Source organism: Vidua chalybeata, chromosome 1, assembly GCF_026979565.1.
Source record: "Vidua chalybeata isolate OUT-0048 chromosome 1, bVidCha1 merged haplotype, whole genome shotgun sequence".
NCBI classification, from domain to species: Eukaryota; Metazoa; Chordata; class Aves; order Passeriformes; family Viduidae; genus Vidua; species Vidua chalybeata.
The window spans coordinates 95,900,282-95,914,618 of record NC_071530.1 but is presented as its reverse complement, the minus strand read 5'-3'; the positions used below and the strand labels follow the sequence as shown (position 1 = coordinate 95,914,618).

General features: G+C 33.3%; 1 protein-coding gene across 2 annotated transcripts in view; it reads right to left on the bottom strand.

Annotated features, from left to right (window-relative positions):
- Positions 1-14,337, bottom strand: part of NETO1 (neuropilin and tolloid like 1) — a 63,246-nt gene that overhangs the window by 36,348 nt on the left and 12,561 nt on the right. For both annotated transcript variants that reach the window (XM_053946200.1, XM_053946191.1), the window contains exon 4: positions 12,796-13,044. In XM_053946200.1, the coding sequence (XP_053802175.1) occupies positions 12,796-13,044 (249 nt within the window). The remainder of the gene's footprint in view (positions 1-12,795; positions 13,045-14,337) is intronic.

Genomic DNA, 14,337 nt, shown 5'->3' with positions numbered 1-14,337 from the left:
TTCACTGCACATTGTGGCACATTTCCAGTTAAAAAAGAAATTCAACACGGTGTTTACACCTATTAATATTCTCCTGCTGTAGCTGGCCATGCCAGTGATGGTATCCTTTTGAAGATAACTGCATTTCACATGAAAAACTCAAATATCTCCTCTAGTTTCCAAGTGTGAATAACTCACTTTCCACTTTAACAAGCAAATTCTTCCACTGTCTCCAACGTTTTTTTTTCTCTTACAGACTAGCAAAGCACAGGCGGTCTTTTGCTAAAACAAAGAATTGTGTCAGAGCACACCAAAGGGAGCTGAATTGTGTTTGTAAAAGCAATTGCTTGCTTAATTGTGTGGCCATATATCAGGAGACAAGAGACAAAATGCTACAGAAAATAAGATTCTTAGAGTAGAAACAAGCGAAATAACCACAGACAGAAAAAACCCCATCCATAAATTTACTATGCAACTGCTAGATTTTTGAAAGTAGTTGGATGAATTATATTCTACTACTCTCCTGTAACAAAGTCATTGTATGATTCAAAAAGTCAATGTCACAGGACATTCTAAAATGTATCCTGTATCCAGGGTAGAAATCTTTAGGATCAAAGGGGAAAAAACTAGGTTTTCATCCCCACTGGAACCTGAATGTTCTCTTTCTAAAGGAAAAAAATCAGAAAAAAAAAAAAAAAGTAGCATATATCAAAGGAAAAGTGAAATTCATTTTTTAAACCCAAATGTCACCTCCAATTGTAATTATATATGCCCACCACAGACACTTTCAGTGAACAAGTAGGGGAATTATAAAAGCCACACAGCTCAGTGAGTTGCTGAGAAAGGCATATTAGCACCATGTCCCAAAAACAACTGTGGGAAAAGTAAGTCTTCTGCCCTGTCATTTTAGAATTCATAGCAGTATAAATTTCAGTGACACCAGATCTTTCCTTTTTCTTCTGCTACTCTTAGGAAGTTTTCTGGCTAGAAATTGTCCTTTCAGGGAACACTGAGCTGTTGACCTCAGCAGTTTCCCCAAATGTACAGAATGAGAAGATGTGTTTTTAAGAGCTTCAGCTGCAGAGTATATCGGGGAGTGTCTTTGGAAACATTCTAACACTTTTGCTTCTTCGTCTTTTAACTGCATAGGGCAGCAGCTCTCTCTGAGGAAGTGTTTCAGAAAGAACATAGCTCTGTGTTAAACTGCGAATTCCCTACATAATTATCCAGTTACATTATCCACAAACATGAATTTTACATTTTATTATACAAGGTACATTCAGATATTAAAAGGATATAAATAGTATATCGGATGTAAGCTATAATTATTCCCCCTTTTCCAGTATTATGCAATTCAGCTTCCCCTGAGATTATGGGAGGAAAAAGTTTTTAGATAACTTTTGCTTAATCTAGACTTTACAGCCAGTTTTTCTGCCTTACAGTTAATTTGCTTCCTGTTGGTTCCTGAGAGTGACATTCACTTTAACTTCATGAGAGTGGCATTCACTTTTGTTCAAATTGGTAATTTTTCTCCAATTTCATGCAATTAAAAGTGCCAGAGAAAGTTCAAACCACGCTTAATTCCTTATACTGACCTAGAGTAGACATAAACTGTTAGAAACAAGACAGAGGCCAGCTGGGACTTCTATTATTTTGATAAGAAAATTCCTACTGTATGCTTTACTATGTAAACCAAACATAATTCATACCAATTCTAGCCCCAAACTTTTCCACTGAAATTAATGACTGAAAATTGTTTCTCATAAACAACACTAACATATGTTTTACTGCATGTCTGTATGAAAAAATCAACATGAAAATAAATTCTAAACCAGGGGACATTGTCTTCAATCTTTTATACTTTTTCTTTTTAACAACATTCTTCTAGTGGATTCTCAGTCCTCTCTAAGTAGCATTTGTGCCACATGCTCTGTGTTCACAAAATGAACTCAAAGTGGTTTGTCAAGAAAATCACAAACAAGTGAGTCTGTGGGTAAGTGAAGACTTGGAACCAAGAATTTCAGTAGAGTAGAGTTACATTCACATCTATAAAACTCTTTTGCCTCCAGATTCTGCTATCCTTAAACAGTGATTATATTAAGTATAGATTTGTAAGTTTTTAATTCTATTATAATAACTTTAGATTTTAGGCTTAAAAATTATCGTTTACATGGAATTTAACTGATTTACATTTTCCCCCCTCTGATCAATTTCTACTGGTCTGAAGAAGTAATTTTCTTTTCACCGGATTTACTCATAATTTTAATACTGATTCTAAAAGAAGCCAGTTTAGGCACAAAATCTGAGCTGAATTGATTGAGTCCTACACTAACTGACTGGTTCAGCCTAATACAGAGAATAAATAGTGATCTTTTGCATCACATTAATGAAAAAGACATTGTGATTCATTGAATCACAATTTAGAAAGGCAGTGTTCATAAGTCCTTATGTCTGCTTTATACAATACCCAATATTGCTATGTAAGTGGCTGAAGAGACAGGGAAAAGAACAGCAAAGTGGGTACTGATTAGAGACTGTCTAGTTCTGCTATTGATGTGGTAATATTTAGAAGGAATGAGGTCTCAGGAGAGTTTTGACTTGCATCAGAAGCAGGTCAAAACATGATGGCCAGTCACAGCTCTCAGGATTGTTATGTAGGGGTCAGCCGCTTACCCAACAAGTAGACAATAATTAAATTTCATTTGACCAGATCAAGTTTTTGACTGCCAAACTGCAGGATTTTTCCTAGCTTGATTTAAAAGAGTCATTTAAAGTTCTAGAGATAAAAAGAAAAAAAAAAAAAAAAAAGAAAGTCAAATATAAATTAAATCTTTCATTTAAAAGTACTTGGTAAATCATTGATCTATACTTGTATTGAAATATCACTAATATGCAATATTCTAGAATACAAATAACTGTTTTATTGCTAAAAATTATTTGTGTGGAAGATGCACCTAAAAATACAGAGATCCAAACTACCAAGTCTGATTTTTAAAATCCTAGGCCAGCATGTAATTTGTTAAAAATATATATATATATATTTTATAGAATTTCAGTATGGGATTCATAGTTAGTAGCAGTTAATAAACAACTGTCTAAACCACATAATGAAATTGACATTTAAGAATAAAATATTTTTAGGAAGTATTTTGTGCATTCTCTTTTAATATTAATTTTCACATAGACTTGAGAAATGAGCTACAGGAAAAGAAAGGGAAAAAAAACCCAAAAGAAAACAAGAGGAGTATAATACAATCTTTTGTTAACCCACATACTGCAACCAGCAGATTTGATAACATTGTCTCTTGAGCTTCAACTATCAGATAACATCTGGCAAATGATGTATGTAAGTCCTGTTACACAACATCTTCTGGCTTCTCAGTGTCATCTAGGGGACTGATATGTGACTAGAATAACACATTTCACACTGCCTGCTTCTGTCATGCTAGTACAAAATTTTAACAATGGATGTGTCACAAAAACAAGTTTATTTATTTATGAATTCTCAAAATATATTTTGCAATTCCCTTTTTATCATCTTATTTATGACTCAAGCAAACTTTCTTAACAGAAATTGATGGATATTACATAGACTTTCGACATCTAAATATTAAAATAAACTTTGTGCATCTCTAATGTGTAATGACCTCTGGAGCAATATTTTTGAAATGTTGATCAAAAGTATTTGCTTACTTATTTTCACAATTTTACAATGAATTTATTCCTTTCAATGGCATCCTCAATTGTTTCGTAAATCTCATCACCCTATATATTAAAAAACAAAAATTAATTGGAAGTACATTTTACAATGTGCATTCCAGAACATTTTTTTCCTCATTGAAGTTAAAACCTCCTTTACAACCCTATTTGAGGAAACCGCAATGTCAGGCATTAATCTCCCTAGTGAATTGCAGACTATGCTGTGATCATGTAAGCAATGTGCATTTGAAATAATCAAGAAGATTTTTCAGAGAAAGAATACTATTATTATTATTATATAATAATATAATTTTCAAAAAGCTATCCATAAGTACTGCTCCATTTTTATTTTAAAAAAGACCCTTTGACAATGGAGACACAAACAAAAGTTGTAGTGGGAATGTGGTAAAAAATGCACTGGAAATTTATTTTATGTTTCAAATTTTAAATCCAAGGCGTGGAACCAGTACTCACTGCAAACGATTGCAGAACTTCATTGTGATTGTATCACTTCATTTTACAACTTGTAAATCTGACTGACCAACTGAGTTAGACCAAAAAAGCTTATCTGAATTATTATGTTCTAAGCAGAAGAAGATTGAAGAAAATAATTTCAGACAATTCCAGGGTAGCTTCTATAGGGACAAGTGTATCTAGAGGAAGAATAGCACAGGAAGACAGAAAAAACATTAATAATGGTTTATTAATTACAACAAAAACTCAGCTTACTGTAACAGAATATTAAAAAAAAAAAAAAAAGGAAAAACTGAGAAAATTGAACCTATTTAAGACTATATTAGTTTGATACTGAACAAATGCTGAATTGATATGGATCAACCACATAATTTGTGTGAAGGTAGAAAACTAGTTTTAATTCATTAAAAGAGTTGAAGAAACAGTAGTTTTGCTCTCCAAAATTAATAGATATTTAATTTGTACTTAGTTCAGTAGATAGAAAGGTAGAGGACAGTCTTTAAACATACTTACTTTTAAGTAAGAGCCCAAGCCTAGAGATTGCCTGGATTTAGGCACATGCTTAGATGTAGGCTTCCTGAAATTCTTTGCTAAATTGAGACTAGATTTAGTGGCCTGTCAGTGCAGCATTTGAGTATAGTAAGCTTAAGCAACTGTTCTTTGGAATTATCCTTGGGCATATCAGAAAGTAATTTCAGAGATTTTTGATGGATTACAGCATTAAATTATAGTAGCTGTTATTTTTATTTGGCCTGAGGACCTTTATGAAATGAACAGGTTTTGTAGAGAAAAAATCAGGACACCTAGCATTTGGATTTGTCACAATAAAAAAATAAAAAGTGCAAATTGAAAATATGTATACATTGAACATAAATTGATCAAAAAAATGACTTGTTGATTTTCCCAAACAAAGTTTATATATGTCTCTAATTAATGTGAATTAATAGTATAAGGAAAAAAAACCCTAATTTAATTTACTCAATATTCACAAATATTAAACAACACCCACAATGAGCAGGTGACTCTTGCATGAACCCAACTATATTGAAAATTGAACCCTTTTTAAAATAGGATTAAAAAAATATAGCTTCTCTCTACCTCAATTTGTCATGATCATTTTCAGGACAGCACACCTTGTTGTACAGGTGTCATCAGTCAATGTTTTGAGAGGTGGTTTGTTTGTATCTTCTCAGTGTATGTATAAGATAAAAGCATATATGGTGAACAGAAGTTGTCAGAAGCTTGAGATAGGCTATAATTGTACAGAGAGAGAGAGAAAGTGAAAAAAAGGAAAAAAACAAATTGGACTAAGTCAGAGTGTTCATAAGCTTGATTCACAGTCTTGATTTTCCAGGAGTTTTGTGTCTGGCAATAGATATATTGGCCAGATTTAACCATAGAGATGATATCTACTTCTCACAGAAATCATTGTATGATCTGTTTCTCACATGAAAAAGACTTTACATGATAGTATTTCCCTACCCCATGACAGCAGTATGATACTAAAGATTACAGACTCTTCAATATCTTAGCACATAATAGGGGAAAAAGAGAAGATGGATCAAAGGCATAGATACTCCAATGGGCAAGATAACTTTATGTGCAAAATATTTAAAACAAAATTTCTGTCAAAGTTGAATGAAACATGATCTTATTTTTAGACCTGACCATCAAAGAAGCTCAAGTGTAATATCTGAAATAAAAGTATTACATAGCCTTCATTACTCAACAAGACAGTAAACAAACCAAGATAGGTCTCAGCAATCAATATGGCAAAAGCTATATTAAGATGTCAACAAACACCTACTAGAACTACAAATATGCAAATAATATTCAATAGGATTCACCTCAGTACTGGTAGGCAAACGAATTTCTCTGTCTTGTCCTCTTTACAAAAATGTGAGTACTGTCCTTGGAAAATGAACCAATGCTAGACAATAGATGAGTGTACATAACAAATGGTGACAGAGGATTTACTTATTATCTGACACATTTCGTCATTTGCTAAACATTGTATACTGCCAAAATATTCAGTTCTACAAACAGAAACATGACTCAGTTTTGCAAAGACTTAAGTTTGCAAAGCTACTAATTATTGGGCAAGAAGCCTGTTTATTAGTTACAGGGAATATACAGTATGTGTATATTTCTTTAAGAAGAATTAGCTAGAAGCACTATGCAAACAATAAAAAATCTGTTAAGAAAAGGTAAATATCTCAATAAAGATCAGTATTTATTGCTGTTAGAATTAAGAAATGCTTCATTAAATAAATTAGAATAATCTACAATCACGGTTGCTTGAACCTATGCAAAAAGATGACTGAAAAGAAATTACATAAATATGGGTTTTACCTAACATATACTGATAGTTAAAGAAGCAAACTGAATAGCTATATTAAAAAATAGTTTTTCTGCCCTGACAGATGGAGCATACTCACACTGATTGGACGAAAGCACTGGGGCAATTGCTAAGATTTATTGGCTATACCACTAATTTCTTATAAACCTGTAGATGCAATGCATAAAGATGAAATTTGAACATATTAAAAAAAATATTATGAAGAAAAAGAATTGCTTCAATGTCAGCAGAGTCTCTCCAGATATCCACATTTCCCAGGTCCCTAAGAGAAGCTATTAGAGACAATAGTGTTGTCAGGAGGAAACCACGACACAACCACCCAGGAGTGCATCACAAAATGAGCTATTAGAAAAACTGCCAGATGAGAAAATCAGATGACCTGGAAAACCTTTGAAGAGTAATCAAAAACTCCTTATTCATTACATATGAGAAAAGAATTTCCATTTTTTCCCAAGAAGAAGTGCTATAAAGTTTGAATGAGAACTACCAAGTAACACAACAACAGGCTTTGGAGGTGCTGTTCTGAATGTGGGCAAATTTTCATTGTAAATAAGCTGGTTTTAAACACTTGTGGAAGAAGGACTACCCAGGCTTTCTGTTCCTTATAATCCTCCCTGATCTGCTACTTCCAAGTGCTTCACAAACATCACAGAAAAATCAAGAATTAATAGGGAAAACAAATTGCCAGGGCCCACTGGTTATTTCCTCATTTTATAAGTGTTTAAAGCAAAGGGTAATCACTTTATATCAGACCTAAGGTTAAGCTAACTCAGCATAGTATTTACATAAAGTCAAAAGTTTATCCTTAGGGAAAAGAGGATAAGAAAAAGACCATATTTAAGGAAAATCCTCTGCTGCTTCTAAGATTTAGATTTAATTGTTTTGTAACAAGTAATAATAGAAACTATTTCTAGAATGACACCAGTATTATAAAAATGCAGCTTAAAATGCTGCTTAAAATGCAGCTCTAAAAATGTTGGCTTTCTAGGGCTAATTTTTAACGTATATCTAAGCTTCCTAAAGATCCCTCACAGGTGCTCCAAAAATACAGACTTTTTGTCAGAGAAATAAGACTCCTCTGAAAAGAATATTTATCATTGCAACATAATAATCACCATTATTGGTGAGGTCACCTAAATGAAGAAAAGCGTTTCTGTGGAGGTGGAATAGAATTATTTGTACCTGTACTGCTGTAGAATATCCTAGTAAACCTTCTCTAGAAGTCCATGCCAGCTTATTATGGAATGAAAACAGGGAAGGGATTTTTGTAGAGAACAGGGTGCACTGATGGCCGGGGAAGCAGTAAGTGTCCCTAGTTAAGCTGTCATTTTTCTTTACTCCAGTGCTAGGTGTTCAACTTCCTTCTGTTAGTAATATGATACTCCAAGCACACAGGGATTTCTGAACTAGGAAGTTCTGTATTTGCCTTTTGGGTATTGTTGAAAGAAACATATAGCTATGTGATGGCAAGACATAATATGGGATCTGAGAACCCCACGAGACCTTTTAGATACTCATTTGCTCCACATAAGGAATTATTTTACACTTGAAATTTAATACAAACCTGTGATCATGATTTTCAATGTAATACATCACCCTACTTGAGAGAAATTCCTTCCCTTTCCCAAGACCAGATGCCCTAATACCTTGTAAACAGCAACAAAATGCCTTACTCTTATGAAGTGCACTTGTATGAACACAATAAAAGTTCATAACTCCAGGAAGCTGCTTATAGCAATTTGAAGTCCTGGGAAGTTATATCTCAATAAATAAAACAGATTCACACTTTCTGGTTTTTTTGACATCACATGGTTCTGTCTCAAAAGTTTAAATGAAGTTATAATGAGTAATTTCTCATCTTCTAAACCAACTCTGATACCAAAGGAAAACCACTGCCTTGTTCAAAGTTAAATGGCTCTGCATTGTTTGTTGATTCTCAAAAAGCTTAATTGGATTTCAAGATGCCAAAAAGTGATTGTCATGCTGATGCTAAATTAAAAGTAATCAGATCAGGTTCAGAAGAGTAAACAAAAAACTACAAGCAAGTGACCTAGCTCACATGGATATTCAGCTATTCCAGATGCCTGGGAAATATCCCTTGCTTAAACACATTCAAGGCAGAAGATAAACATTAGATGGCAAAATGATTTGATAATATTTTATCTGAGTTTCTTAGAATTGTGATTGAATTTAATAAATTTAATAAATACATTTTTCATGAGTTCTAAAATATGCAAATTTCCCAATGAGGGGGAATTTGGGTTGCTTTTTATTTTTTTCCCTCAAGATAGATGACATAATTATTCTACTGCTCTGACATTCACTGTAATGGGAATGTAAAAGTACTGGTACTCCAGTTAGAAAGTGTTTCATATTCCACTTTTTGGGACACAAGAGTATAAATCTTTTTTTTTGTTTTCCATTATCAGGCAGTTGAATAGAAAACATTACTGACTGACGTTTATATTAATGAGGCTAAATAAAAACACAGATGGCTTCTACTAAGTGAAGGAACTGAAAGTAATGATGTGCTATCCTAAGCCACTGTCCTGCAAAATCAGGGACCAGGATAAACAGAAATCTGATTATTCTAGCTGAGCAAGAAAGCCCAGATAAGCACAGCCTCTCTCTGCCTGAATTCTTGTCTATACTAAAAAAAAGGAGAAAAAGATTCTTTTTAAAGAAGAGTTGTCAATAATTTGAAGTAGCACTTGAATTTTTCTACACAAAACAGTGATTCAACACCACTTTGGAAGACAGTCTTGAGATGACACTTTTTAGAAAAAATGAATGTAATAAATTGAGTCAAAGAACCTAGAGCTGTGAAATGAAATTTCAGGTGTAGGCCTTTCAGTGGCCCAAAGACTGGCAAAACAAGAGCAAGGATGACTTATCCTTGTGTCATGGGTTTTTCCCTAGTCAATCAAAATTGTATTCAAAATGAACCAGCAGGATGTAAAAATTTTGTAGCCTGATATGTGTTCCTCTCATACATCAGATTTCCTTAAAAAGAAGCAACCCAATAAAAAAGTTTGTATACATTTATGAAGGTTCAATAGTTTCAGATAGTTCCATTTTGAAATGAATACAGTTAATCAGAATTTTAAAATAAAAAATAAAATTAAAATAGTATATAAAATAGTTTTAATTTGTTTACAAACTCTCATGTATGCAAAATGGTTGAAAATTTATGTCAAAATGCATCTGATTATTACTGATATTAGCTGCAATTATGCAAAAGAGGAATACTTTTTCCCTTAGCTCAGAGTTTGACATTGAAAATATTCTATTATACCATACGTACTACTTCATTCATCCATGTGTCACTTAACACTATAATTTAGAAATGACAAAAATGAAAGCCAAAATTATTCTCTTAATAAGGAACTTTTTTTGCAAAACTTTCAGCAATTTTACCAGTTTCTGGGTGTGTTTGTGTTGATTATGTATGTAGCTCTGATATTGTTGCTAAAGTTTTTTCTTCTGCAAGATCTCACTTTTTAGAGTACTGAAAAGACCTCTGAAAGAAGGTTTATTTAAAAGGAAAAGAATAAATGGCAAAAGAGTTACATTTGTTTCTGAAACCACAGTCCCTACTGGACTTTTGCCTTGGTGGATGGATTTCCAACCATTTCAATACCAAGGAGTCAAAGAAATTATTGAACAGACAAGTAGTCATAATTGCAAATTATTAGTCTATCCCTTAGGATTTTTCTGTATAATTTCCTTTTATAGGACTTAGTCCAAACTAGATTTAAAATGCCTTAGGTGCAGGACTCTTTCCATTTGCACAGACTAATAGATCTTCATTTCAGCATTTTCCATTATATCCTAACTGATCTTTTTTTCAACTTCATCCAGTTATCTGTTTTGATACACCATGGAGACATTGTAAATAATTTTTCCCTGTTTCTCCAGGTACAATTCAAATAACAATAAATGGTTGCAGCTTCAATTTAGTCAAATTTACTTTTTATTTTTTGAATCTTGGCACACACCCACATGTTTAACAATGCATCTCTTTATTCTCCATTAAGATCTCAAAAGCAAAAGAGGCAGATGAGAGACACGTGGGGGTAGGTGGGGACCCTCAAAGATTGCTGATACTCAAGAAATAACTGCGTTGCACTTGTCTCTGGATGAACAAATCCTCTTCTGCAGGTTGCAGTTAGGAAGACTGTCCTGCTTTCGACAAGTGAGATGAATAGCAACAAAAATCACACATCCCCTGAGCATTCAGCTGCTTTAGACAGCAACAGTTTCCAAATGAGTCTTTGTTTTGGATCATTTTCTTCAAGTTCTTTAAAGAGAGGTTAGCCAAAAAATTTCCTCTGATCTCTCCATTGTTCATAATTTAATTATTTAAGTTGTCACTACCTAAGCTAGTTCTAGGTGGTTTAGGTGATAATTTCTGTATTGGAGTCCTCTCTATGTTACTCTTATACTCTGGAGTGGAATCCTCTCTGTGTTATTCTCCTATACAATCTCAAAAACCATCCTTCTGTTTTAAGAGTTGGCAGGAGCCACTCTCAGTGCACACATATGGACAACAGATCTAAAAATGTCATGCCTTATCCATGTCTGCATAACAAAAGACTATCCAAGTAATAATGTGGAATGTGAAGTTCTTTGTCTTATTGGTGATCAAGGAGGCAGCAGTGCTGTTTTGCACTTGTCAGATTAATCATATTCTTATTTTGGCCAATATTCCTATTAACTCTCTACTACTTGCAGAGCTTCTATTGAAATGTATGGAGGGGGAAAAAAGAAAGAATCAAGGAAGAAAAAAGATATAGCTATTCCATCTGAAGTCTAGAATAATTTATGCTGCTGTACCAATTTACCAGCATTGCTCTTTGTGTAGAAATTCTCCTTGCATCAGTAGAAAAGGAATGAGAATAAAACATGATCCATGAAATTGTCTTTTACTTGAGAGTCTAAGTTGCAGATTTTGCTATTAATATCTTTTCAATTATAATTTGGAAAAAAAGGAAAAGGTAACGAAATCTAAAGCAAAGGACTTATGGTGCAGGGCAAGGAAATGGCAAAAGCCCACAGACCACATGGTAAGTGAGAGATAAAAATTTAACTCACTTTTCAGAGTGGATATGCATGGTTATAACAAAATTTTGTCTATTGTCTTTGAATTTACAACAGATACAAATACCTGTCTATCAGATCATTTGCTACAGAAATTCTCTCTTCTGCTCCTGTTTGAAACTTCTACATATATTTAGCCACTGAAAAACAGTATCATGGACTTGAAAGTTAGTTGGTTAGTTTTATAAATATTTTCCTTGTATTAATGAAGGAAAACCAGAAAGAAGAACAACATAGAACATGTAGACCTGCCATCTTCTATGATGCTACTGGAGTATTTAAGGAAGAGGTTTGGGTCTGCTAATTTTAGGCAGTATTCTAAAGAATATTGTTCTACCTAAGACAACAATTTAGAGCTGAAAAAATAGTGACATAATTGACAAAATTACATAATAATTACAGTGCTTTAGAGTGAGCTATATTAAAACATGACTCATCACTCAATACATAACAAGTCACAGAACTACGTCACATCCAGCAGTGCAGTTGCAGTGCAGTATAGTGGAGCTGTAGCCAAAGAAGAAATTTAAAATCAGCAATCTTTTGTTAATAAGTGGGGGAGCAGGGGAATTAATGGAAAGTATGACTATGAATTTTGTTTTACTTTAAGGAATTAAACAGTGACAAGGAATACTTGTACAATTGCAATTAAGATTTACAACCTTTTAAGAAAAATATTGAATACATGTTACTATCTCAACCTCACATATCCTCTGGTAATACTTGTAATAGTTTGCTTTATTGAGGAAGGAGAACTATTCCACTCCTCAGCTGGGGAAATGTTTGGTGAAGTGGAAAAGCAATGATGGAATTTTCTGAGATAATTACATTTTTTTATTAGAATACTTTTTCAATGATCTTTTTGAAAGAAAAGCTGTACAGTGTAACAGCAAGCATAAAACACTAAACTTCCCATTAAACATTTTGAATGACCTTCTGTAATAGCATTCACTTGAAAATAATACTTTTAAAAGTTGCAAAATCTGAAAATCTTTCCCTTGAATAAGCCTTACTTGTTATGCAAAAGATACATATGACTTTTATCAATTTCCTATCTATTAATACCTTCCTTGACAATAAACTATGCCCCAGCTAAAGATATTCTTCAACAGCAAGATTATACATCATTAGAAAAGTTACAATTATAAGATTTTTCTATTAAAAATGTGATGGTTTGTACTTACCAGGTGTAAAATTATATCGAGCAGAAAACCCAATAGATTCCAGTTCAGCATCAGCAAAAAATTTAATCCACAGGAATCTGCCACTGGATTTTATCATAGGTGGATTTTGCTGTCCACAGAAACGTCCAAGGATTGGGGAAAAGCCAAAAGGTCCATCTCGTACTTCTATGTGGTCAAATTTACACTCCCAAGAAGGCTCTATGGAATATTTTTCATCAAAGTGTAATTCAATGCATTGTCTAGGAGCAGCTGGAGACAAAAAAGAAAATGATTTTTTAACCCAAATAATGTATTTTCTAACCCAAGACCTTTCAAAACTAAAGCAAAGCTGGAGAAAATCAAATATATCAATTTTGTATGGATCATAAAATTTTGTTTAAAAACTTGCATGAAAATTAGTACATCTGTATTTTTAATAAATTTCACACTGTCAGGTTATTTGTTGTTCTCCTTTAAAAGATGTATTCTTGACAGCAGTGCTTAGTAAAGCTAAGAGAGAGATATCTATGATGAACAGAAAAATATAGCCAGGAACAATTTCTTCAAATAAAAAATGTTTCTAAGAAACTTACATATTTAGAAAAATACTTTTTCCCTTGTATTTGGGGGAGGGGTGTTAATCAGAATACTTGTTTTATACCAAGTACTGACAAAGAGGATGAAGAAAAGGCTGATCAGAACTGTGCTACAGTAAGGACAGATTATGTTCCTATATGTATTACAATCAATGACAAACTGGAGTGTAATTGCATATACTCAGAATTACTTCTTATTGGAAACATAAGAACAAATGCAGTGAATTCTCACTTAAGAAAGAACTAGATAAGGATGATAACAGAAGAGTAAATGATATACTGAAAATCTTGAAGGAACTTCATTGTGGCCACTTAATTAGACATTTTAAAGAAAATCCATCTTTAATGATAGGTACTAAGTCTATAGACAATCAGAACGATCTCTAAAACAAATATTTCCTGGCAACTCCTGTATAAAGCAAAAAAAAGTAACTAGTAGAAATACAGTATTTTCTTAAAAGGAGGGGAAAAAATCATGGTTTGATCAATACATTTTATCAGAGGCAACCTCCTAGAGGTGCACTGTTTTCTATGCTTAATCCTGGCCATAGCAAAAACTGTGTGCCTTCCATGTCTAGAGCATTGTGCATTTTTTTGTCAGACTTTTGCTGACAAAGCCTTCTGCTAAGACAAGAATTTGTTGTGTCATTGCCTTCTGTGCCTCTCATGGGATCATGTCCTACACTTTACACATATTGAAAGAGCTTTGTATTACCATGAGCTTTGCCACAGTTACCATTCTTTTCACATGGAATTATGGAAGATCAAACTCCATGCCGAGTTATTAGCATGGAAACTGCTTAGCATGGAAACTGCTGCCACTCCAGGAGTCAGTATCTCTACATTTATTTCCTCAAGAGTAATAAGAAAACTGTCAGTGTTACAAGAACAAAGATCTTGTTTGGATTCTGAAACGTTTTAAAATAAAGCTTTTGGTATGAACTCATTACTCACATAAGAAGAGAGA